Raw genomic sequence first — 25,425 nt, 5'->3', positions numbered from 1 at the left:
TTGGTAAAGAAGTTGTTTAGAGGCAAGACTGCAGTTATTAATGTAACCTGGTGATATTTAACACTACTGCTTTTCATGTGACTTATGTAGTGCTCATTTAACACTTTATAACTTGCAGTCTTCTTAAGTGTCACTATATTTATTCAGCCCTCCAGTGACAGAAAAACATCCACTGAAGCTGCTCTAGTTGAGCTTTGTCTGCAACATCTTGGTGCACAATAGCTGTCATGTCTTGGTGTAAAAAAAATCAGGCTAAGGAGGTTTGCATGTCTGAAATACCTCTATATATACACATATATTTCACAGTGGAGGATTTAATTTTATATGAAAGCTTTTCCATCTTTAATATGCCCAGAAATTCTTCCAAACACTTCACCAAGCATTTTGCGAAAAATGTGCGCAATAAAGTTCACAAACACTTTTTTTTTTTTTTTTTTTAGAAGATGACAAAGGTTTATTGAACTGCAGTGTCAACAGTCTTTAAAAGTGACTGAACACAGTGGGATGTTTGTATATCATGAGTCGTCTGAACATGAGAATAATTTACAGAATGGACGTTGAATGACAACTATAGAGCCTTTAGGAAAAATCTTGCTGACGTCCACTGCCTATGGTCTGTACATTGTAAAGGCTCAACAATGCTCACCATTCAAACATTTGTATTTTCAGTATGACCCCGTGCACTAACGATAACTATAGTTAGTCGAACTGTATATACACTTTCAGCAAGATCCCAGTCTAGCTTATATGTATCCAAGGATCAGACAGAAATTAACTGTATTATTAACGCAATAAAAACGCTCACAATTATCTCTACAGCTTCTTCAGGCTATAGTGCAATGGAGAGAAAACTACTGGTAAAAACAGCATAAGTTTGCATGAGACCTTACAAAAATAATACATATACGAAAACATTTCCTTAACTATTTACAGTGACTTTGTCTTTCTCAGTGTCCTTTTTTTTTTTACTTCTTTTTTCCTGATTTGGCTGCCTTCTTGGTCGTCTTTGCTTTGGGCTTGGTTGCCTTCTTTGCTGGCTTTGCCTTGGGCTTGGGTGCCTTGGCTTTCTTAACTGCTACCTTTTTGGCTTTCGCCGGCGTCGCTTTCTTCGCCACCTTTCTCACTTTCTTTGCAGCAGCCTTCTTGGGTTTTTCCGGCGCCTTGATCGCCTTCCTGGGTTTGGCTGCCTTCTTGGGTTTGGTGGGCTTCGCCGCCTTCTTGGGTTTGGCGGGCGGCGCTGCCTTGGTGGGCTTTTTGGAGTCCTCCGGCTTGGTGAGCCTGAAGGATCCGGACGCGCCGACGCCTTTGGTGTGGCGCAGTATCCCGGAGTGCACCAGCCTCTTCAGGGCCAGTTTAATCTGCACATCGGAGTTCTCTCCCACCTTGTAGTTCTTGCGCACGTACTTCTGAATGGACTGACGGGACGCTCCGCTCCGGCTCGCGTCGTGAACAATAGCGGCTTTAATCATCTCCGAGTATTTGGGATGAGAAGCGGGTTTCTTGGGCTTGGCTGCTGTCTTCTTGGCTTTGGCTGGAGCTGCCGACGTCTCTGCCATGGTGACTTTTTTCCTTGTCTTTTCTAATAAGTTACTAAACAAGTCCTGGAGGTGTAATTTCAGCCGGCTCGCTGCGCTGGAACGTCAGGAAGAGCGTAAAAAAAAATGCGCGGCCAGAAATAAACGCTTTATCCTCCCACAAAGTCCTTGTAGTCAGACAATGTCACGCTGTGTTTTTAAAAGAAAGGAAAAACGTTAATGTAATCATCCACGCAAAGTGACGCGTCTGCACACTGGATCACTTAAGTGTCTTATTCCACAGGCGCTTCAGTGAGCCTATGAAGCCTATCTGCGGACGTGATTGAGAACAGCAACTGCCAGCAGCTGATCTAGCGGACTCCATGGAACTGGCGCCGTCCCGTTTGTGTTTCTTCATCCTCCAACTCGCGACAAATATAAAAACTGCGGATGAGTTGTGGTCCGCAGAGCCTCATGGGCTGAAAGCAGAGACACTGGGCTTCACGGAGACACACTTGTCCAGCTCGGTGCGCGTCGGCGAACAACTTTTATTCCAGGAAAACCCGCTGGAAGTAACGCGTGCCGTGAACAATTTTGCACAATTCGCGCTAAATTGACCCAAACAGACGGAACCTGTGGCAAAATGACGCGACGCAAATCCAAATCGAATCTTTGCTCGGTGTGATGCGAGAGGTTCGATCGGCGCAGAATCCCGTTTTTCCTTTTAATACATCGATACATTTTCCCAACTAACACAGTCCGGCCATTGACTTTGAGTGACGTGGTCGAGATTATTTACTGTTAAACCTCCTATAAACGAAATGTCACAATATGTAAGTCACAGGTGACACTTGGGACGGTAACGGGGGTTTATTCGGGTTGTGTCTCGGCGGGCGGGTTTGCTGTGTTCGCCGGTTTTGGGGCAGATTTGGTTATAACTGTCACTATGGCAGTCGCCACTCGAGCTCCATTGTCAGGAAAGTTGCCAACACCTCCAAAGATCAGGGATTCTGATAGCGGCTAATAAAACTGATCACATTATTTCTGACAGGGGTCAAAGCCAAGTGGGGTGCTTGCGTGGCCAGGTGTGTGTCCAGCTGCGGGGAGGGAGGGGGGGACTGCAAAACCAAAGTCCTTCAATATAGAGCGCAGTGATGGCTTTCTTTTGTTCAGGAACTGGCGCATCAGGACCACAGGCAGTAACAGCTCTGACATGAGGTCCCCCTACATTATGTTATTAATGTGAGGAGCCCGTGCACAGGAACAAAAACCTGCCACATTATAAACTTTGCACTAATTCCGCAGGATTATTTCTTATTTTAACATCAGGTCTCATGTCCCTCCCTGCAACGCCATTTTGATTCCTATATGAAAGTCACAGCCACTGGAGTAGTGCTTATTTTCCCCTCCTTCGACTTTTGTGGCGTTATTTGAGGACTATGTTTGGGACAATAAGGACATTTTCTGTCCTCCTCCTCACCATGCTCAATGGTGCGCGACAAAGCCGGACAAACAGGCTGCTTGTCAGTGAAGGAGGTCCTCTACTGTGCACACTACTGAGGGATTCAACCCATTTTAAACCGATGAAGACTCCCCTATTATAAATTTAAATTGCATTAATTACAATCACATCTCATCTGTCTGCTTTGTTGCTGTGTTGCAGCTGATAAACAATAATCAAAAATTAGTTGAATTTTACTCCCTCTTTTATCTCCCCACCTGTGTCCACCGAGGTGAGGAGTGTGTTGTTTTTTTTTGGTGTGTTTGTTAAGAGGATGGGTGAATTAGGGAGCAAGGAGGGATTGAATGAGTGAAAACGATGAGGGAGGGAGGGGGAGTGAATGAGTGAGTGTTTTTCTGAGCTGAAGAGGGAGGGAATGGATGAGAGGATGAGTTGGTGAATGGGTGAGACTGTGTGTGTGTGTGCGTGTGTGTGTGTGTGTGTGTGTGTGTGTGGGAGGGTCCATATCAAACAGTATTTATACTCTATAGCACAAGTGCAAAAAAATGGAGGGAGGGAGGGGGGGTGAAGGAGTGAATAAATTAAGCTGAGGCGAGCTGGGGTGACTGAGTGAATAAAAATATTTATATGGCGCAGTTGCATGGGGGAAGTAGAAGGAGGAGGGAGGTAATTGGGGTGTGCAGTTGTGCGCAGACTGTGTAACTAGTCGGTAATGGTTGTGTGTTAATGTGATGCCTATTGTTTGGCTGTTCGGGCCATGTGCAGCAGGGAGAGCTGTCGTGCATCGCCCTGTGTGCGTGGCGTGCGTGCGTGCATGTGTGGTTTTATTTATATATATATGTATATGTATATATATATATGTATATGTATATATATATATATATATATATATATATATATATATATATATATATATATATATATATATATATATATATATATATATATATATATATATATATATATATATATATATATATATATAGCCCTGCGTTGGGTTGTTTTTGTCACCGATGATTCTCCCTCAGTGATGTTATTGTCTTGTGCCGCGTTTAGGGAAGCGGTGCTCAAAGAAAAAAAAAGAAGAAGAAAAGAATAAAGAAAGGGCAGCAGCCAAACACTGACTTCTCTCCCGGTTAGACCACTCCCTTCATCCACCGACAGAGGGACGTCCTCCCCGGTGACTGGACCTTCCGGGGATCCGCACACCATCAAAGTAATTATCACTGGAACAGTGTAGAACTTGACGGTGTTATTAGGCCACGTGCTGCGCGTTCCCCTTTCATAGGCGACTGATAATTGGATAAAAATGTGTAATTATCCAATGGCTGCTCTTAAATCCCTGCCAGAGGGGACAGATAGCTCAAAAGATGAGTTAATTAATTAATTAATTATTAATGAGATATTAATTGGAAGCCATTTTGACAGCTGATTAGCTCCAAAATTTCAAATATTTCTGGATTCCACCTTCTTCATTGTGATGATGTGCTGCTTTTCTGTCTCCCATCACAGAAAACCTGAATAACAAAAGAAGCTATTAGGTGATTGGGCGGTAGGTGTGCATCTTTTCTCTGCTTTCAGTTGATTAGGTCAAGAAATGATCAGAATCAGAATCAGCTTTAATGGCCAAGTACGTACACACCATACAGGGAATTTGGTTTTGGTTGCTGGTGTCACCCTAGAAATATGGAAGATAGTAATAAAAAATAAAGACACTATACAAAGAGGAACAGGGAGGAAAAAAATAGTAGTAATAAAATTAAATATGACAATATATACAGACATTTACAGCTAGAAAGGAATATATAAACACAGTAGTGCAAAAATGATAATTGCTATAAAACACAGTAGTACAAATGATAATTGCATGATGCAGTGCAAAAAGCAGAGAATGCTGTTCATAGAATCAACATTAATAAAAATCTAGTAGTTGCAGTCTCATGTGGATGTGGGTCAGTTCTTCCAACAGTGCGAAACAAGTGTGCCATTATAGTCATTCATTTCTGAAGCCACCACACTGAAATCCATCTTTTAATTTTATCTTCAGTCATGCCAGAGTCTGAGGTGGAGAGCTATTCAGTTTACATAATGCCAGCGCTGGTTTATTTGTCAGAAGTTAGAGAGAGTCACTTGGGAGTTACATTACATATGTATTTACGGCAGACAGCCACACCATCGGGTCAGGTACGTTTTAGTGGCGCGCCTCTAAATTTATCTGATGCCAGTTTGTAATTTTAGCTGGCCAAAACCCTCTCAAGTCTTGTCCTGTCTCTGGCCCAAAGTATTCTGGAAAACATCCTCCACCATGTCACATCTGAAGGCCTCAATGTGGTTGAAAGTCTCCAGCACATGATCCATTGGGTTACGTGAAAAACTCTGAGGTGCACTGATTAAAAGACTGTGCGGCTGTGAAAGTCAAATAAGGTCAAAATGAATTACATTTTTTATTTACTCAGGTGGCAAAGAAAGAAGTCACCTGACAGGTTTTATATTAGATAATCTTTTTTTTTGTGAATCTTAAGAGTTGCCTTACACTTCTATAAATATATCACACCAACTATTTTAATCACTATTCAAGTAATGTCAGTATAATTTCTTAAATTCACTTGCACCTAAAAAAATTCCAGTAGGTTAGAGCAAGAGTGCTATTTACATTCAAATGTGAGGGGGGGGATCACACTGCTTCATTGTAAAGGATCATTTGTTGCTGCTGCTCTGTTTTATTCACATAAATGTTGTTTAACTACAGTATGTCTGTACACATGTACACTAGTGTATGATTGACTGTCTGTGTATGGAAAGTGTATCTAAAAGGTAGAGTTAGTGATAGTAATCCAGTACACACTTTTTAGTTGTTGTTGTTTTTGTTGTTGTTTTTAACATCTCCTCATGGTCCGCCAGCTCTCCGGTCTGTGTATGCATTGAAAAACAAAATCTGAATTTGTACACAACGTTGGCTCTGTTAAAGGGAGACAAACAGAGGGACTCGGACTGATTCACACAACACTGTTCAAGCGTGTCCTGTTCACATTAGTGCTTGTGCACAGGACGGTTGGGAAGGGAGGTGAGATGAGGGGAAATGGAACAGTGGCAACGAGGGGGACGGAAAATCGGACACATGCTAAAATCAACTACCTCTCTCTGGAATGACAGATTCCCACTTTAAATACAGCTACAGTAGAAAAATGTCCATAAAAGGACAATAAAGTGTTTTTTCCCCGTATTATATTATAAAGTAATGCAATAGCTCAAAACATTGTTACAAAATGTATGTAAATACAATTTTAAAGTCAGGAAGTATGTAGATTGCCACGGAGCAAAAGCCAAACATATTTGCGTAGCTACAGTCTCAAAGGACTTCACAACAATTACAGTCACGAAAACAAATAACTACAGCACCTCCTGAACTGCAGAAGCCCTCACTTACAACTATCCACTACATTTCCAAGCAATGCACCAAATGTGTTTTCTTCTACATATACTGAGTTATACCATCATCTGCATGTGAGAGGCTGTAATATTAGTCCTGCTCTCAGAGTTATGTAAGAAAAATCGAAACCAAAAAAAGAAATGTATGCATTATAGGGTACACTTTATTGACACAAGAAACCTTTCTTTGCTCGAGATACTTTAACTTTTCTTACACCTTTTTGTCTTGCATAGGCGTGGAAAGAGCTTTTTTTTTGGTTCTTCAGGCTCTTTGCTTCAGTGCATTCAATTTAAAATATACTAGTGGATGCAAAAATTTAAGTGCCAAGTCTTGGATTTAGTTTGGGTTTGTTTGTGTCAATGTTAAAAGAAACTGTGTTTGAGATCTAGTTTTTTCAGCATGTAGCTCCCATATTGCATTGGCCCGCATGTAATTGGACACTTGGCTGCTAAATGTTTCTTGGGCAGCTCTGTGCCGTTTCATTGTTAGTTCACGCTGCAAAGAGCTCACATGTGGCTCCGAATTGATTGAAATGACCTGGTTTGCCGAGGAGCACAAGTGTTGTAGATGAGCGGAAAATCTGTTGCATGGTGACGAAAAATCTCTCTATGACTGCACAGCGAGTCAGTACTGCTGTCTGAGACGGAGGTGTACACGTTTCCTTGTAAACAAACAGAAGACCAGAAACTCAGTGGATTCACTTTAACATACAAATAGAAAAGGCAAGGATGTAGCTCATAGAAGCATCCAAAGAGAAAGCTGCGGAGTTCTGTAAAAAAAAAAAAAAAAAAAAAAAGTTCTCTGGATTGATTAAAAAAATCCATGAGAGAAGGATCAGTATGTACAATTTAAAATGCCAGCTGTGCCCATGAGGGGGACACTGTTCACTTCAGCTACCAATCATGCTTAAAACTGTTTATGTCTTGATGATTAGACCTGTACTAAAGTAACAGCGTGCCATGTTGAGGCAACAAAGTGCGAATAAGTCTTTGACACGCAGTTTTAATACAGTTGTCCTCGGGCCAGCTGGGGTGTGATTGCGTTCTGTGGAGGAAGTGTACATGTACATGTGTGTGTGTGCTATCGGATTTTGACAGTTGTGTCAACACTTGGATGTCTGAGCAGGTGTCAGTAGCCAAGTGCTGCACAGCCGAGCCAACAGACACCCATCAGTTCGGTCCGCACCAAGATGTTCTTTGTGTGTGCGTCTCGCTCAAAAACACAACTTCGTTCATGTCAGTATGTAGAGCAGGTAACTATTTCCACAATGTCAGCTGTCAAACCACCTCTCACATGACAGGCCTCTCGTTGGACGACGTCTGTCAGAGCACCTGTGGACTGTCAGTCAGAGCAGCTGGGACCAATCTAGCAGAAGCTGCTGTGAGGTATTGTCGGTTGTGAAGTACTCCATTGAAAGTCACGCATCACTAGGCTTTTTAAAAATGAATTATGTGCATTGTCATTAATAGCAGGAAAACTCAGAGCAAAACTTACTTTCAACTTGTCTTCTACCCGTCATAAGTGACATACTGACCATAAGCTTTCTCGTCTGATCTGTCAGATACTTTGCTGTTGAAGAATGCTACATTTAGCCCTAATCCTGACTTTAACCCTTGCCCCTTTAATACACTGGGACTTAGGTAGAGTTCATGAGTGACTTAAGCTGAAGCTGCAGCAAAATACATGTGTTAGATCAGAATCATCTTGTATGAGCAGATTTCATTGTAATTGGGATTTTTGTTTCAAAATATTGCAACCAAAACAGTCCTTAATTTCTGGAGCTCCAATTAAAATAGCCATTTATGAAGAGGCATTTCTTTCTTCAACATTGTCTTATAGTATTAATTGAAACCTCCACATGAAAACTACAAAAAAATGCTGTTTTTTTAATATTTCTTGTGGTTTCAGTATATTTTTTTGCTTACATTTTTTACACGTGACTTCTGATGTGAACTGATTTTACCAGCAGAGGGCAGTAGCAGCCTAAAGACACTAGTTAGTTAATTGTGTCATTTCCATCCACATAATCTTTGACTTGGCATGAATGTAATTAGTGCTGCTACATGAGCGGAGGACGCATAATTGTGTCGGACATTTATGTCTGTGTCAGATGGTAATCAAAGTGGAACCAGCGCAATGAGTGCAGGCAGAAAAGATCCAAACTTCTGTCGTCAGTGTTCAGCGTTGTGCAAGTGTTTAAACCATAATGGTATTATGAATAGCTTTTATTTGGTTAATTTCATACAAAATGCAGAGAAGCAGAAAAACTAAATCAGTATTTGGTGTGACTACATTTTGCCTTCAGTCTGTGATGTTGAGTTCAGGGCTTTGAGTGAATAGTACCATCTGCATACTCTTACCATACGTGCAATACTGTATGCTGAATCCTAAACATGGTATTGCATGAAAGTACACGTTGACGAGTTCCTATTCAGGTGGTGCAACTGCAGGTTTAAACACCAGAGGTCTCTCCACACTTCAGTTTTACTGCTGTTGCTGCCAAACCTGTCATAAGTAGCAGAAAACCTGCTCTCAACTCACCAAGAAGTGGCACTGTAACATCATAATGTCAAACATAGCAATTGACATTTGACAGACTAATTAGTCCTGTACAACATATGAATATTGCAGAGATGGAGCTGAAACAGTGTTCATCTAATGAAATATATCAGAGTTGGCAGAGTTTGTAGAATTAGTAATACATCTCTCTCTTTTTTTAATTATTAATTTCCCCCTTCTGCTTTCCCCTTTCTCCTCTTAATCCCCTCTAATTTCAGCCTCCTTCCTCTAACTCTCTCCTTCCTCTTCCTTGCCTCTTCCGTTTTATGTTCCCCAGAGATTGTCTAAGTGGAGCAGTTTGCATTAAAACTGTGTCATTCAGTGACCTGATTCATTTTTCTGCCATTTTTCATCTGAAGGGTGATTCCCTCCCTTGCACAATCACTACTCCTTGACATTCAGAGTTTTTAAGTGTGAAGTGCCATCTATTTAAACTCTCATGATTAGTGGAGGCTAAGAGGTTCTGGAAAACCCTCAGAACAACTCCTCTTCTTAATTTGTAAAAGATTATGTCAACAAAGAGAACAATGGAGCAACACTGTAATGATGTCATCCTGGACAACAACATGCTGAGTGTTCATTTTATTTTACATACAGGTGCCAGTATTTATTAGTGCTCTCATCCCTTGAACTCTTAATCTTGTGGTTGAAATTTCATTCTGTCTTATCTTGAACTTTCAGACAGCTCAATTAAAGTAACACTAGGTTATTTTTATTGAGCAGTGGCAACAGCAGCATCTGTAGCCATAAGTGAAAATGACAGGATGCCTGTGCATTAAATTCTGTTGTGTTAACTTCATTAATACTCCTAACTTTGGGATTGTGAATTATGGCAACAGACATTAAATGAAAGAAAACGGATATTCTCACACCAAACTGCCACCTCATCATAGTTTACCAATATAGTATAGAAGGTATTGTTAGATGTTATATTACCAGCTGAGTCAAGCAGATGCTATCGCTTTCCACTGAAATGTCTAGCCATAGTTTGTGAACCACCATTCCGAAGCCACAAGTTCAGAATTTAACAACTGCCTACTTGGTTTTTTGAAACAGGATGTAAAGCAACACTTGCCTTATGTTCCTTAAGGTCATTAAGTAAGGAAAAAGTGCAGATTGGCAGTCTAATTAATGTGCGTTTCTTCCTCCCTAAAAGGCTTTGCTATTCTCTGCCTGCTCTCACGCAGAGGGCGGACTAGTGTTTTGTCTGCTGCTCCCAGGCCTTGTTAAAGTGCAGTCGGCTGCCTGGGTTTGTCCGGCCGTCTGCATCTATCCACCAGAGGTGAATAGAACATGAAGGGTTTAGTCAGGCTCAAGAGAGAGCATTCAGTAGGGGATGCTTCAGGCAGTGGAGACAGTATTTTCTGGGAGGGTTATCTCGCTCTGTCAGTCATCTGTATAATATCCCTTGGTGGCCGTGTAATGGAAACAATGATACTGGCATGACCCTTGGTGGGGTTGTGAGCGTAGTTGGCATCTCATTCATACATTTGGGAGTGTTGTTTACCCGTTTCTATTGCTATTTGCACCATCAAGGCCGTTTGAGCGTTTTCATTTAACATCGTGTGGTGGAATATTGCTGCATATACTATATAATATATAGGTTTTCTTGATAAAAAGCAGAGATTATCTAGACTTTGGCCTCTTGTTCAGCTTTCTAACATGTGAGAGCCTGGGTATATTTCTTAGGAGGGCTGCCTGCTTTATTTTCTTATTGCACTGGATTTTTTTTTAACTTCATGGTACTTGTGTATCATTGTTTGATGGAAGTCCTTTGAGGTTACCAAGGCAACAGTTGAATCCAGTTTCATTTTGCCTGTTCTTTCAATCTGTCTCATTTATTGCAGTTTGCAAATCCTCAGCAGTGACCTCATAATTAGATTCGTCTTATTCATGCTCACAACTACAGAGTATTGGAGGCAAATTAATTCTTAACATTGATTAGTAGTTGAACAAAGAACCCCATGGAGTGACTTCAGCCTTTCCACGCAGAAAAGGGAATCCTGTCGTTTCTATAGACTCGCAGGGTCGTTGTTAAGGTTTTGTTTAAACAAGAGTGTGTCAGATGGGCATAATGGAAGGTGACAAAGGGAAAGTCTGGGAGCTCTGCCATGCTCAAGGTGGCCTCGGCCCAATCCATTAGGATAAATACAGCAGTTACTCCTGGCTTCATATAGTCAGCTGCCTCCATTTGACCCAATAAAGCACAAGACACATAGCTGTAGTTTGGAGGTTCAGATATTTTTCAACCTTTTCTCACTCTGAAGAGGATTCCCATCTGTAAGAATCAAACATGTGGTGCAATCATGATATTTAAACAGGCAGAGGCACTGTTTATCACAGAGGCAGAAGACAAGAAACATCCTTGCTACAGTCGTGATGTTAGCTAGGATACCACCAGGTCACAACCTTGCTGACATCCTCAGCCACAATCGGCTCCAGAGCGTTTCTTCACTTTTATTACGAGTTGAGATTTATGTCCCTCTTGCTGCTTCTCCCCCTTATCGCCATTGTCCTGAGGAAGGAGGAGGAGGAGTCACTGCGGGTTTGTGCAGAGAGAAAACATCTTTAAAAGAGGGGATCTCAAGAAAGTCTGCCACCCACACGAGCAGTTCACTTTCCATCCTTTCTTGGTTCTGATCATCTTTTTCTGCTCCCTGCATGCCGTCTCTTTATTATGCATCAAATTAACATGAAATGAGCCTTTGTGCTGATAATACTGGTAATGAACTATTGCATTAAGGATTCTGGTCTTGCGTTATTGTTGTTGTGGTATTCATTCGGGCTCATTGGACGATCAGTGAGGCATCCAAACCATCTAATTCAGTTTAATGTGTGTGTGTTGCAGATGGGAGTGCATTTGATCATTGCAATAGTCCATACAGCGTGCTAATGTGCCTGTGCTTATAATTAGCACAGAGATGGAAAGGAACGTTGCACAGCAGTCTATGGTTTTTCCAGCAGTGGTATTGATACCAGTAGTGATTTCATATTGTCTCTCCTTTGCCATTCATCACGTCCTGCTATAATAAACACAATCACAGCACAGATAGGATTTTCCCACATGCCTGCGTATTAGTCGCTTTTGTCTTGTTTACAGTGTGTGGGTTTGTGTATGGCTGTCAGTAACAGACCAGACGTGTGTGTGTGTCTGTGCTAGTAGTAAGCGCAAAGCCGCAGTGGAACCCATCCTCTGCTCCCTCCCTGAGATGCCTTAGACTTGTAGTGAGGAGACGAGCCGCAGCCCCTGACCACTCCTTCCCCTCCTGCAATTGGAAGAGCGAGGCCACCTCCCTCCCCTGCCTCATTGGTATGCATGCGGTGCAGTTGTGTGTGTGTGTGTGTGTGTGTGTGTGTGAGGAGAGAGAGAGAGAGAGAGCGAGGTAGCAGTCAGTGCAATGGGATAGAGGAGAGCGAGGAGGAGGAGGAGGAGAGTGAATGAGAGCTGCTGGATCTGCCTTGCCTTGCCTGCATGCCTGCCCGCCTGCCTGTCGTCTGCTGAAGCTGGGTTTACCACCGCGCCACGCTGTACTGGCACAGAGCAGAGTCACGGCCCATTTGCACCGCCGACGCCACCACTCAGCACCGGTTATCCCTCCAGTGACACCACCAGCAAAGGAAAAAAACCGGGGACCAAGCAACCGCCAGGCTTTCTCCATCAGCAGCAGTGGGGGGGACACATCAGCAGCAGCGAAAGCGGCCTGAACGCCACAATTTAGGCACCAGCTGCTACCTAACCATACCCCCCCTCCACCTTATCCCCATCCTTACCAACACCACCACCACTCCTCTCTTGCTCCTCCCTATGCCCTTGTCCTCGGCGGCTCCTCTCACCTCCCTGGCCAGTATATGGATAGAAGCTCCCTGTTTCAGCTCATACAAGAGCAGGTAAGCAACGAGCAAGGTTTGCAGCGGCAGAGGGTTTCTATGGTTACAGGCTCCTGGCCACCTCGCCGTCTATCCAGGGACCGAGACGTGGAGGCTGGGGGTGAGAGCTGATGTTAGGATAGATAGCAGAGGCTGTTTGCTCGGGCAGAATGAGCGCATGAGACGACACGACAGATGCGAGCATCACGGAGCTGTGATGGCCCCGAGAATGTGAGGTCAGATCATGAGCCACAGCAGGAGGGGGACCATCATGTCAGGGTTTACAGAGGGGACGTGTGTGCAAATGGACGATAGATGCATTGATTGCTATGTTCTCTAAGTGATGAATGAAGTTATTGGTCCATTCTAGCTGCTGCATTGACCAGTCGCTCTATGTGAATAGTTGTTTGTCTGTGAGTGTTATTTTGGGGGGTTTTTTCCGCTACTGCTTTTCTGTACTTACCATACACATCATTCTATCATCAGAGAGTCACAAGAAGCAAAGATTGCAAGATTATTTGCTTTCGGGGTCAAAGAACAAGGCAGTTTCTGTGAAGCCCCTGCTGGTTTTTCAGAAGCTGTTATTTGACTTTCAACTTTTCTTTTTTCAGCCTTGTTGTTGGAGATGCCTGCCAAGTCCAAACCCAGTGTTGGTGACCATATTTAGGCCGGTGAAAAATGTTCCCCTTGACATCTGGTTTCTTAGAATCCTCTGGCCAAACTGCCACTTTTTTTTTTTTTTTTTACTCCCCATATATTTAGCATATCATCATATTTAGCTTCGGTCTGCCATCTCCAAAATTAACAAACCAAAATGAATGGAAATAGAGATCAGATTCTAAACAAAAAACATGTTTATTTGGGTAGTGCCTCTTGAAGGCAAAAGTGAGTTTGTGTGTGTGTTTGCAGCTCTGTTTGATTTGTTATTTAACGCATGTCTCTCCAGGTTTTGATGGTGATGAACTGGCCTTTTGGGGGTTGAACTGATTGGCAGATAGATTGAGCAATCATTTCATCCAAGAGGGACGGATTGATTGTCAGCTGCAGGGTATAGGGGTCACGAGTGGCCCAATCAGCAACCCATTGATCAGCAGTCTCTAGAGAACGCAGAAATCTGTGTGTGTGCGTGATCATGTGCACAGTTGCCTTTTTATGAATGCGTGTTATTATAACAAGTGGAGGAAGCCTGTGTGGGTTGAGTGAAAAGATGCTCTGTGGTCGCACTGGTGAGTCATTTACTGTATGAGCACTTTAGTGATAACAACTTAGTGATACCTCAATAATACATATTCCTTCATACATATATTTGAATGTACCTCAGAGAGGCTGGCTCATCTGTGTCTATATCCTCTTTCAATGTTGCCTGGAGATGAAGCCAATATTTCCACATTGCAAATGGCTAGTTGTGTTATTGATTATAGGGTTCATTTTGCTTGTGCCTGAATGTTCATATGGACAGTTTGTGAGGCCACAGTTGAGCAGACCACAGTTCCATTAAGCTCAAGTCTGGCCCAATCACTCAACCTGGCTGACGACAGACTTTTTCCACCTTTGGGACTCCATGCAGCGGCCTTTGATTTGAAAAGGGTCTCTCTAATTAAACTAGAATGAAGTGGAATCTGCCAACAGTTTTTGGACTGTGAACAGGCAAGCATGTTTTTACCAGAGCTTGCTGCCTGGCTAAACAGTGGGCATGTTTTTTCCTTTCTTTTTTTTTCATCTTTATCCAGGTAAATGTTTTGCAGGGCATGCCTCGTGTTGTTGCAGCTCTACCCTCCAGATTTATGTTGTCATCGGAGGCTTCTCGTGATGGCCACCTTGTCCCATCAGCCTCTAAGCAAATCCACAAGAGCATGTGGAAGTGAAGTGCTTTGTTTAAGGACATTTAAAGTGCAAGGGAAGGATTATTCAGTCACTTTCACAGTTTAATTTTTTTTGTAGTCTTGGGTTCTGAATTTGCAATCTTAAAATTCTGTACAATCAAGATTCTTTTGCCTTGTATTTCTCAGATTTTTTTTTAAGGCTTTAAGCAGATAGAAACGTAGTGGGGAAGGGGGGAGGTGTTACAACATACAACACAGATCTCCCCTGCTGCAATCAAACCAGAGATGTTGCAGTTATGCACCATGAGTTTTACTACTAAGGAGCCAGATTTCCCTCAGTCAGACATGCATTAAAACTTTAATGCCTCTGGGTTTACTGTAGTTTTTGTTAATCAGTATGGGATGTTTTGCCTCCAAAGGCAGCCTGGACATGCTCAGTGTATATGTGCACTGCAGGTCTAAAGGAGAAAGGATATTGCAAGCCTGCCACACTGAACCACATGAAAAAAGCTGCAGGGAGAGGGAAAGAGAAAGCAGCAGTGGCAACATGAGTGAGTTTATTAGTCTTTGTCTGCTGGAGGTTGCAATGCTGAGCTCAGGCTATTTCTGGCCTGTGCAGGCTCACACATCTGCTCATCGTCAGAGATACACGTACAAAAACACAGTTTGTCTGCTACCGTTTCCATTGCAGCGCCACTGATAAGGCAACTTAATGGTTAGTGGCAGTCAGCCACTAAAGTGTGCCATCATTTGTTAGTGAATATCTCCCTAAGTGCCATTCAGCTCTTATCTAACTTATTTATATCCAGCCCATAAGGACTTGGGGTTCTGAATACTATTCTGACATATTTATGTCAAGTAGAGAGAACAGGGCTCTTATACACAGCCGCCTTTTCTTCATATTCTGATGCTAATTTGCACTGAGCTGTATTTGAAAATGCTTTTGGCTGTTTGTGCTCTGTTTAAACTGCAGGAAGTGCAGCTAGATGATTGTTGGCATCGAGCAAAATTCCTTGGATGTCTCTCCGGTAGTGTCCACTTGAGGAGAGTGTGCTTGGCATCTTGTGGCCATCGGCGTGGAAAAGTTTGAACGCGCTGATAGCAACCGCACAGCAGAGCATGCACTGGGATAATTACAGTCGGTGGCCCAGTTGCTGGTGAACATGAGTGTGTCCTGAGGGCAGCAGACACAATTCAAAGGATTTTATCCGATGCCATGCAAATACACTGTTCCCTGTAAATGCCACTGCCCCTGTGCTGATGCACAGCCCTGTTCAAGCTTGATGGTCTTGTTCACAGAGTCCAAAGTGGTCTGTGGTGTTGGCGCTGTGCCACAGGGTTAGCACTCTGTTACTGAGACTGGGCTTGGAAACCACACCAGTGCTGCTGCTGCATTCCTGTCATGTCGACTTACTGTAATCACATCTCCCAAAGAGTAAACACTCTTTATTAACAACTAGAGCCAACCCTTTAGTGTCTTATTAGATGTCTTCTTACATCATTTATATATTAAAAATGGGTAGGTGAATTAAATTAGTGCTTCTGCTTGTAGCTTTTTGGGCTTTGGTGAACCTACTGTACTGCACGAGTGAGTAATTACCTTTGTTTTGATTGCCTAATTGCTTATTTAATCTATACAGATCAAAATATTAAGTTTAGTATATATGACAGGTGGTAATTAATACAGAGTTGTGTGACAACATGGATGACCTTAAGTCAGTTGGAGTCCCAGTAAATCCAGTTAAAGCTTTATGGCTGCTTATCCTCTTAATAGTTTTGTCTATACAATGTCAGAGAATGGTGAGAAATGTCTTTCTCAGTTTCCTCAAGGTAACATCTTCATATTGCTTGTTTTCTCTGATCAATGGGTGAACGTCCAAAAAATTTAGAGAAGAAAAGGGAAACAGAAAATCTTCACATTCAAGAAGCTGGATTTGCTCAGATTTTCGGCATCATTCAATATGATTACCTTCAGCAGAACAAAAGCAGGAATTCTGATAAAACTTTTCAAATTCTACCATCTTCAGTATGTATGAAAGGTGTAACTACTGTGGACATTTTTATTATTTCTAATTTCTGCTCCTTATAATGTGACTGCAAATTAGCATTAACTCCATACAGTACAGAGGCAGTATCATGTGTTCTGTATAATGGGTGATAGAGGTGGCTGTGTTCAGCCCGCTGGCTGTATTTCTATCATGGCTGAGGTTTTTGGTTTATCGCTGTGCTGGAGGGTGCATGCCGGAGCCCCCTATGGAGCAGTCTGATAAGTCAGCCGTTGCCTGGGGTCAGTCAGAGTAGCTGTGCTGAAGGTAATCGAGGTCCCGGGGGTTAACACTGAGATCATTCCCCTGTAGTCAGCATTCCACTCCTCTTTGCCCTCCTCCTCCTCGTACTTGTGTATACATTTTCATCCCATGTCTGTCTCCTACCACTTGCTCTTGAGCCAACCATCCCCACCTTGACACCTCCACCTTCAATCCATAATCTCCCATCCTGCCTCCCTTCACATTCAAACCATGGCATCGTCTCATTACCGCCCCTTTCTTATCTCGTTGGTCTCCTTCCATCCATCTGCATTTCATTTTTTTTCCTTTCCCTCTCAGGCATCTGTATCCGTCCGTCCTTTCATCGTCTGTTTCTCACCCCCCCTTCCTCCTTTTTGTTTCTTTCCTTTGCCTCTCGAATGCCAATATGTCGGGGAAAAAAGGGGAAATGCAAGAAAGGGATGACACACAGGCGATTGGTAACCATGGCAACGCATGCAGCTTGTCAAAGTGTCGCCCTCACCAGTGTTGGATCGCTTCAATAACCGCTTCCCTCTCGGTGCTTTTTCCCTCCTTCTTTCTTCTCTCCATTTCTCTGCCCTCCTCCCCTGTTCGTGCACGTCCTCAGCCTGTCCAAGGAAGAAAAAAAGAAAAAGGCTCTCCTTGCCAACTCTCATTCATCTCGGTGTACCTCATCTCGGTAATTGATAACCCTAATTGGCTACAAGAACCAATCCTCCACCTCCTTGTATCCTCAGCAGACGGTCTCCCCTGTGTTACGTTCTTCCTGAATAAGGTCAGACTTCGAAGCGAAGAGTATCAGTGCAGTGTGACAGCTCAGCATCAACACTTGGTCGGTGTATGTTGCGCGCAGCCATATACAGTGTGCCTTTGTGTCTGTGCTGCTGCTGCTGCATGTGTAGTGTAGTGATGTGCTGACATATGGAGGCTGACAGTAATCAGACGTCCCCAGTGTGGCTCTCTGTTCCCCCTGTCAGCCCGGGCTGAGCCAGGAGCACATTAGAATCTGATCTATCTCTCCTCTGTGGCAAGTGGATGCAGAGCACTGGAGTGTGTCACAGCCCTCTTACAGGAAAGAGAAGAAGAGGACTCACTGCCAGACCGCTGGCTTAGACAGACGCGCATATAACAGACAGTGGTGAGGCATTTTTATTCTTTGTGCGTCTTAGTTTCATTGCCATCGCCTCTCCGGCACTTCTTCGCTCCTCTATTTTCATGCCTTCCCCTCCTTCTACTTTAATTTCACCATTTTTCATTTTTTTCATTTCATCAACCCCACCTCCCCTCTTCCACCTCTTGCCTCTCTGCTGTCTTTTTGTGCTTTTTCTCCCCCTCGTTCCCCCCCACCCACATGTCATCCTGGTACACTCACAAATCACAAACGCTGGAGCTATCTGCACCGTTTCGCTCAGTTCTCCTCAAGGGAAGAATGGGACCATGTTTTAACAAACATCCATGGAAGACAGAGTTAAGGGGATTAACTAAAAATAGACATGGGCCCTGTTTTCTTTAACATCTTGGTTCATTTTTCGTCCACGTGGTTTTGCATGCTTTTTAAGATGCTTTGACATCGCTGGCTATCAAGTTCTGCCAACCAGAAGCTGAGTATCGACATTACAGTGAGATGTGTGAGATTTTCTTTGGATTCTACCTATTATGTGTTTTCAGTAAAGTAAATAGAGCCAGAATCTCTGTTAATATTGGGTAAAGGATTTTTTTCTGCCGGTGAGAGCTGTGTTTTTGCACATTGAGGATTGCAAAAGTATCATAAGCAACAAAAACCTTTCAATAGATCAACTAGCAGTGGGAAGACACTCATTCTAAGTCGAGCATCATCAAAACTAACCCATTAGTTCCTGCCCCCACTGCGCTTTCCCAGGTAAATAAATACATGAGAGTGAAAAGAACTGATTAAATGGAATTAAAGGGAAGCTTGTGTTTAACTAAATGACTGTAAAAACACTGCAAACAGTGTAGGGGGGAAGCAAAGCACACAGTAAACATGTTCAGCCAGAGACACACAAACACACCACTGGATTCCCCGATTGATCTTCTTTGCTCCTTCGTTGAGCAGCAAAGCCGTAAGCTTTGAGCCTCCTGCAGCAGAGACTGACACGGTGTAGCAGATTTTAATGCCGTCCTCCTCATGCAGCCAGTGTAACATCTTTGTCTAACCGTGTCAGAGCAGATCGCGTCCAGACTAAAGGCGCCCGAGTCTGGTTTCTTCTCGTGGACTCATGACATGGGCAGCGATGATCCAGCATGACTGACTACACACTGACGCAACATCTGAAAGCTCCCTCCTCCCTGGGGCAACAAGAGGCTGTTGGTTTACTATCCAAAACCTAATGAGGCTGTGTTAGCATTCAGGAAACAGTAAAATGAGAAGCAGCAAGGACTCTTCCCATGTGGTCTCTTTGTACTGCTTCAGTTTGTCCTCGGGCACATTTTCACAAACAGAGTCAGATGCACTGAGGAGAGCTGGCATGAGAAATTAACGCTTCATTGAAGAGCAATTGAATTGCATTTAAGAAGAGGAGGTAGTGAAGAAAAATCAAGTAATAAGTGCATGAAGCTGCCGCCTCAAAAAACCCACATTACATAAATCGAGCGTAGATACAGACCCTATACTTTACAAGCCATTTTTAACCTGCTGCTATTTCAGACAACTGCGCTCAGCCGTTTTTATGACACTCTCCTGCTTAAATCAATTACGAGGAGCAGCACTGGCATACAGTAATAACCCATGGGGCTGTGTGTCTCAGTGAGTGAGTAGTGATTATAAAAACCACACTGACTGCGAACTGCAAATGTGACCAAGGACGGACTCACACAGTCAAATGAAGCATCCGCTCTGAACCGAAGACTGAAAAGTCAACCTCATTTAATGCTGAGGGATTTTTTTTCATTTTTTATTTTCTAGGAAGCTGCAGTCGCTATTTATTAAAATGACTTAACTTCATGTCTTCTGTCTCTGCTTCCAACATCAACAACAACAACCATCCTGTAGATTTGCTTCTTTAATGTGTTGAATGGGGCAGGTCTAATTCTTTCAGCAGCATCATAGAGGCATCACAGCTTTAATAATATCAGTGTCACTGTCTGAGCTTGTGCCAAAAGCTCTGTAGCTCTCATTTCTCTTTACGACTATCTATATTGTCTCTGTTTCCACATCTTAGCTGTCTATTACTGATTCATTCTCCCTTAGGGCAAACCAAAACTTTATCTCTGCAGCGTTGCTTATTAAAAGTCAGGATGCATAACAGTGCAATGCAACTGCTGCATTTTATTTTTTTTTTATCCCAATGGTTTGAGAGTGGGCTGTTTTTTGTTTCAGCTGGACCCAGAGAACACCGGTTTCATCGCAGTGGAGAACTTCACCAGTTTGGTGGAGCACCATGAGCTGCAGCTGGACCCATCCAAGCTGGATATGTTGTTAGCCCTCGTCCAGAGCAACGAAGATGGACAGGTGTGCTACCAGGAGCTCATCGAGCTGGTGAGTGCAAACCACGCTGATGCACACAGTTATGCGGAGGGAGTCGCAATCAGATAGCTTGAGATTCTGCAGCACAGTCGCACGCAAATTTCCACACATTTTTGTTGGATTTCAGAAAGGTTACAGAATTGATTCAGACTGAGCCTGTGAGCTCTGCAGTGGCGAAAATTGACTCGACCATTCAGGTCGCTGTCCTGCACAAGAAGGATCAATCTTTCCAGTTAATGTGTCGGTAAATCCAGACACTTAACCTCACAAGCTGTGCACAGCAAGTACTAGAAAAACACCCACACCGAGCTGACAGAGCACAGTATTAAAGCAATACGTTTTATTTATTATGCCTCATATATCCAAAAGCAATTATATCCTGAACAAATGAATGTATTAAATGTAGTGTGGCTGCATATCATTGTTTTTTTGTAATTTAGCAAACACACCTCACTCAATTCTGAACCACTGTATTTTCTCTATTTTCTAATGGCTGATTAGCTGAAGACTGAAACTGAGCCAGAACATGTTTTACATACTGATGTGAGGACAGTCTATTATATTCTTTTAACTAGCCACAAATGCCTTATTCTGAGGCAGTTTTTGTCCTTTTGCATGGAGTGTGAGGTCAGACTCTTCATTCATTGTTTCTTTGCCTCTTCTTCTTATTCATTCTCTGCTTCTTCACCTATCTGTGTGCACTATTGTGCTCCTATTCACTGACAGCTTCATGTGTGAGAGGCTGATTCTCTCTGAGCACATAGACGTACACCTGCCTTTGGCTCCTGGCACCATACGGGTGTAAGCGCCGTGATTAATTCAACGCAATGCAATTCTTGGCATATTTTCACTTCCTTAAGCTCATTTCCCCCCCTCTCTCTCTTGCTTTCTCTCTCTGTTTATCTGCCTCTTTTCTTTCCTCTTATCTCTTTCTCCCTCCCTGTGTTGTGCTATCCGAGGTTTCTAATGAAGGCCACATGAGGCCACTCAGTTTGGAGTTGGTCCCATTTCTGAGGTTTCTGGCACTACAGAGAAATAGCAGCAGAGGTGCTACTCCCGCAGCGCAGCCTCTCCTGCACACATCGGCTCTCCTTCATAGAAGTGTCTCTTCCTCTACTATTCTTGAAGTGTGTTTTTCTGTCCATCTCATTTCTGTGCTTTGTCACCCCCCTCCTCGCCATTTTGAACCTGCCTCCTTGAACTCTCAGATTTCATTTCCTTCTCTTTCCTTCTCTTCTCTTCTCTTCTCGTTGCGAGCATATGTTCAGCAGAAAAAAAAGCCCTGCTTCGCCTCTAACAGCATCAGGGAGACACTTTTGAAACTGCCCATCAGCCAAATGCAAATTGCCTTCGATTAGCCCAGTGTTGGTAGTAGCAGGCAGTAATCTGAGGTAATTTCAGAGCGCCCAGCCTCACACAGATATTGACCCCCACATCTGATTTTAAAGATTCGTCTGATAGACGCGTGAATGCATACAGAACACCCTCACGCTGTTCTGCTTTGCACATGCATATGATTTGCATACATACAAACACCTTCAAGAAGTTTATCACTAATTAATGCAGCCACCCACTTCCTCTTTGTCTGTCTCACTGCCTCCCCCCACTCTCCCTGACATACCCACACTGTCTCAAACGCAGACAGACTCTCATTCATACACATGAGCCCTGCCAGTACAGATTTGCTGACTAATTTAGAGGATATTCAAATGTTGATGTGAATCTGGCCTCCCGTCGTGCAGCATGTGATGTGTGGGCTCTGCAGGTCTCTGTTCTCTGGGACGAGGTCCAGGCTGCCACAGGGACGGTGCCAACCGTAGCCTGACATTATCAACCAGGTCATCAGCGAACACCTTTGGCTGTCATTCACTCTGCTGCTCAGTGACTTTTAGCGTTTTTTTTTTTTTTTTACCACATCTGTCAAGTTTGTGTCACTCTCGGAATCTCTTATTTGCTGATTTTGGTCTGGTCCTCTTTCCTCTTTTTTTGCTTACCCCTGTTCTAGCAGTCGACCAAGTATTGGCCTAGGCTGAGTATTAGATCTAATATCTAGGCTTTCTCCATCTTTCATATTCATTTTCTAAACATTGTTTTCTGTTCATGAGCAATGTCCTGCACTTTCTGAATCGGTCACCCATACTCAAAAATTATTAGCCCATCAACAAGTAAAAAGTCTCATGAAAAGGTCTCTTCTAATTAACCCTCTTAACTCCATGAAATTTTTGGTTCATTTCTGCCCCTGTCACATTTTTACTCAATGTGGGATCATTTTTCACTCTAATATAAAGTCCTGCACCTCCATGGAAACTGCACAACTATGACAAGATGAAGAGAGCGAACTCACATATATCTTTTGTGGAGTATAAATAAGTTGTAATTCCATAAATCTTAAAAACCTGACACAACAAAAGTTACATGTCTTTAATTATCTTTTTTTTAATTAAAAAGAAAACTGAAATCACCAAGTGCAACATTTTCCAAGTGTATGCATTCATTTTCTGAATATTTTGTAGCCCGACTTTTGGTCTCAGCTGAGTGAATCATGACTTCTCAGTTGTTTTTTACAGCATCTGGTTTGAGGAAACACTTTATTTTGGGCAAATTTTTTAAACAAGACAAGTAGAATGAAGTGACTTTTATGAATTATAATTTTAAAGGTTAGATTTTGTTAATTTTCCCAGCAGAACTGCACATCAAGCATATTTTATTGATCAGCAGGGAAAATTGAAAATCTCACAAAATTTCCAATTTTTACAATGCCACTGAGAGAAATGGTGAGACTTTTATGATTTTTCAAAGATAGAATGACTTTTAAAAAGCCACTGGCAGGTTTTGGGGGTTACAAGGTTAAACATATATGAAACATAAATAAAAACATTTCAACAGAGTGTTGTCTTAGAGTTAGTTTTATTACTCCGCCAAGGAGGCGGAGCCTCGGCAGACGATCTGCGTTGGTTTGTCTGTTTGTCCGTCTGTTAGCAACTTTACTCAAAAACGGACAAACAGATTTGGATGAAATTTTCAGGGAAGGTCAGAAATGACACCAGAATCAAGTGACTAGATTTTGGCAGTGATGTGGCTTATAGTCTGGATCCATGGATATAGATATGACAGCAAGCGAACACTATGTCAGCTGCCTGCTGACGATCACATGACTGCGATGCTACTACAACTCTACCACTACAGACTTATCAGGACATATCCATTGGAAATGATGCAAGGAACAATTGATTAAATTGTGGGGGTGTTTCCGAGTCCCATCAATTCCTGCTGCCCGCTACATATTTAGGTCACGTGATGGTGTCCATGAATAATGTACACATGCATAACACACGCCTGTGCTCAGTGCAAGGTCATTTTGTTTGTGGGTGCATCTGTATTAAAAGGCCACATTCTATAGTGCCGTGATTTCTGCCACGACTTTTGTCACGATTTCATCCATCGGAAATGATACCAGTGAGCAGCCTTGGCGGAACACTGTGCGCTCTTTGAGTGCTTTTCTGGTTCAAAATTTTGACAAGAAGATCTTAATTTTTACTGGGAATGTACATAATTAGGTCCAAATATCAGTTGATATTGATATCAGCCCCAACAAACCCATATCAGTCACTCCCAACTCTATTCACATCTCTGTATCTCTGGCAGATTTACAACTTCTCCCCAGAAGAGATGAGAGTCTTATTTTGATTTAGAAAGTTCAGTACCGCCATTATTTTAGAGCTGCTGCCTGAAGTCTGGTGTCTGTATTGATTCGGGGTCTGGCCTCAGTGGAAGATGGAACAGCCCTCCGCATTATTAGAATGGACATGGCAAAGTGCAGACTGTGTGTGTGTGTGTGTGTGTGTGTGTGTGTGTGTGTGTGTGTGTGTGTGTGTGTGTGTGTGTGTGTGTGTGTGTGTGTGTGTGTGTGTGTGTGTGTGTGTGTGTGTGCTCAGTCTATGCATTGTCATTGCTTTCTGTTTACAAGCTGGTGAGATTTCTCTCAGTTGTGTCTCTGGTGGGTGTGTTCGACATATTTCTGATTTGTTGTTCTACATTCACTCAGTGAGTTTAGCAGCCGTGAATCCGCACTGCTTCTTTCAACCTCAGTGGGTGTAAATGTGTTTGAATCGCACCGTTAGGCAACAGCTTTCTCTGGTGTTTGTGCGAATGTGTGTGCGCACTAGTACAAGACTGCTTCGCACATCGCTCATGTTCAACCCATCTCTCACGCAGGCCGATCTTAGCCAGAGAACTCCATCAGTTCAGCCAGAGGGGTGAATAAGTAACACTCTGCTAAAACCTCTCTTGGGGAACTGTGCACACACACACACACACACACTCTCATGCATAAAGCTGCACTTACAAAGAGTATTGGTCTGTATCTGACTGCTAATCAACAGAAAACTTGTGCACAAAGCTCAGACAGCGAGAAGACCAACACATTTTACGCTCAGCTGCTCTAAAACTCACAGACTAAGTGCAGGTGGCTGAGAGACGCTGAACGTGTCAAAGTTCACATGTTAGGGCTTTAGGGGGAATATTTAGTGATAGACCAGCATCTATTTTTGAACTGAGGGTAAAACAGGTCATCCTGGAGTCGGATATATTCCTACGTGTGCAATTGCACGTATCGATTTCTTTAAAGAGAGTCCTCCGATGCTATCATGTTCCAGCTGTGTAATTGAAGAAGTATGTCATTGTTTTCCTTCGGGTGGTAATTTGGCTAATGTTCGACGGAGATCCAAAATGGCTGCCATGGTTAATTACACGGATGGAGAATGTGTTTTAGAGATTATAGTAAAGGATTCTCTTTGTTCAGGTTGGAGGATTTTAAGACTGTTGTTTTGTGCCTCAGTTTTACCCTCCTGCCCAGATGTTGCACTTACGTTTTCTGTTCCCTCAGGAGGTACAGCTAAAGAAGCACTTGTGTAATATGTATTCAGTGCTTCTGCTTTGAATTGATTGAGTTTGAGAGCAGAAACTTCAGTTCTGCAAATAGCTGATATACAGTATTTT

General features: G+C 42.9%; 2 protein-coding genes across 5 annotated transcripts in view; one reads left to right on the top strand and one right to left on the bottom strand.

The window, feature by feature from the left end:
* Window positions 1–298: 298 nt before the first annotated feature.
* LOC111580131 (histone H1.0-B) lies at window positions 299–1,813 on the bottom strand. The gene has a single exon (XM_023287730.3). It carries the CDS (start codon window positions 1,554–1,556, stop codon window positions 966–968), a length of 591 nt encoding a protein of 196 aa, XP_023143498.1. The 5' UTR covers window positions 1,557–1,813; the 3' UTR covers window positions 299–965.
* Window positions 1,814–4,076: 2,263 nt separating this feature from the next.
* The window catches only part of rhbdl1 (rhomboid, veinlet-like 1 (Drosophila)), a 61,592-nt gene continuing 40,243 nt past the window's right edge, over window positions 4,077–25,425 (top strand). The window contains exons 1-3 of one of the 4 annotated variants that reach the window (XM_055004163.1): window positions 4,077–4,192; window positions 4,489–4,528; window positions 20,281–20,439. In XM_055004163.1, coding sequence (XP_054860138.1) covers window positions 20,374–20,439 — 66 coding nt within the window. In that variant the 5' untranslated portion in view covers window positions 4,077–4,192; window positions 4,489–4,528; window positions 20,281–20,373. Of the gene's footprint in view, window positions 4,193–4,488; window positions 4,529–12,348; window positions 12,854–13,045; window positions 13,069–16,337; window positions 18,082–20,280; window positions 20,440–25,425 lie in introns of those variants that run through there. The other 3 variants (XM_023287726.3, XM_055004164.1, XM_035956044.2) reach the window with 3 other exon arrangements.

The sequence above is a fragment of the Amphiprion ocellaris genome, chromosome 18 (assembly GCF_022539595.1).
Source record: "Amphiprion ocellaris isolate individual 3 ecotype Okinawa chromosome 18, ASM2253959v1, whole genome shotgun sequence".
Taxonomy (NCBI): domain Eukaryota; kingdom Metazoa; phylum Chordata; class Actinopteri; family Pomacentridae; genus Amphiprion; species Amphiprion ocellaris.
The sequence above is the reverse complement of the archived record's forward strand: the minus strand, read 5'-3'. Positions and strand labels throughout refer to the sequence as shown.

Excerpts from the sequence above, each read along its gene's own strand:
- LOC111580131 (XM_023287730.3), bottom strand. The coding sequence starts at position 1,556 with ATGGCAGAGACGTCGGCAGCTCCAGCCAAAGCCAAGAAGACAGCAGCC.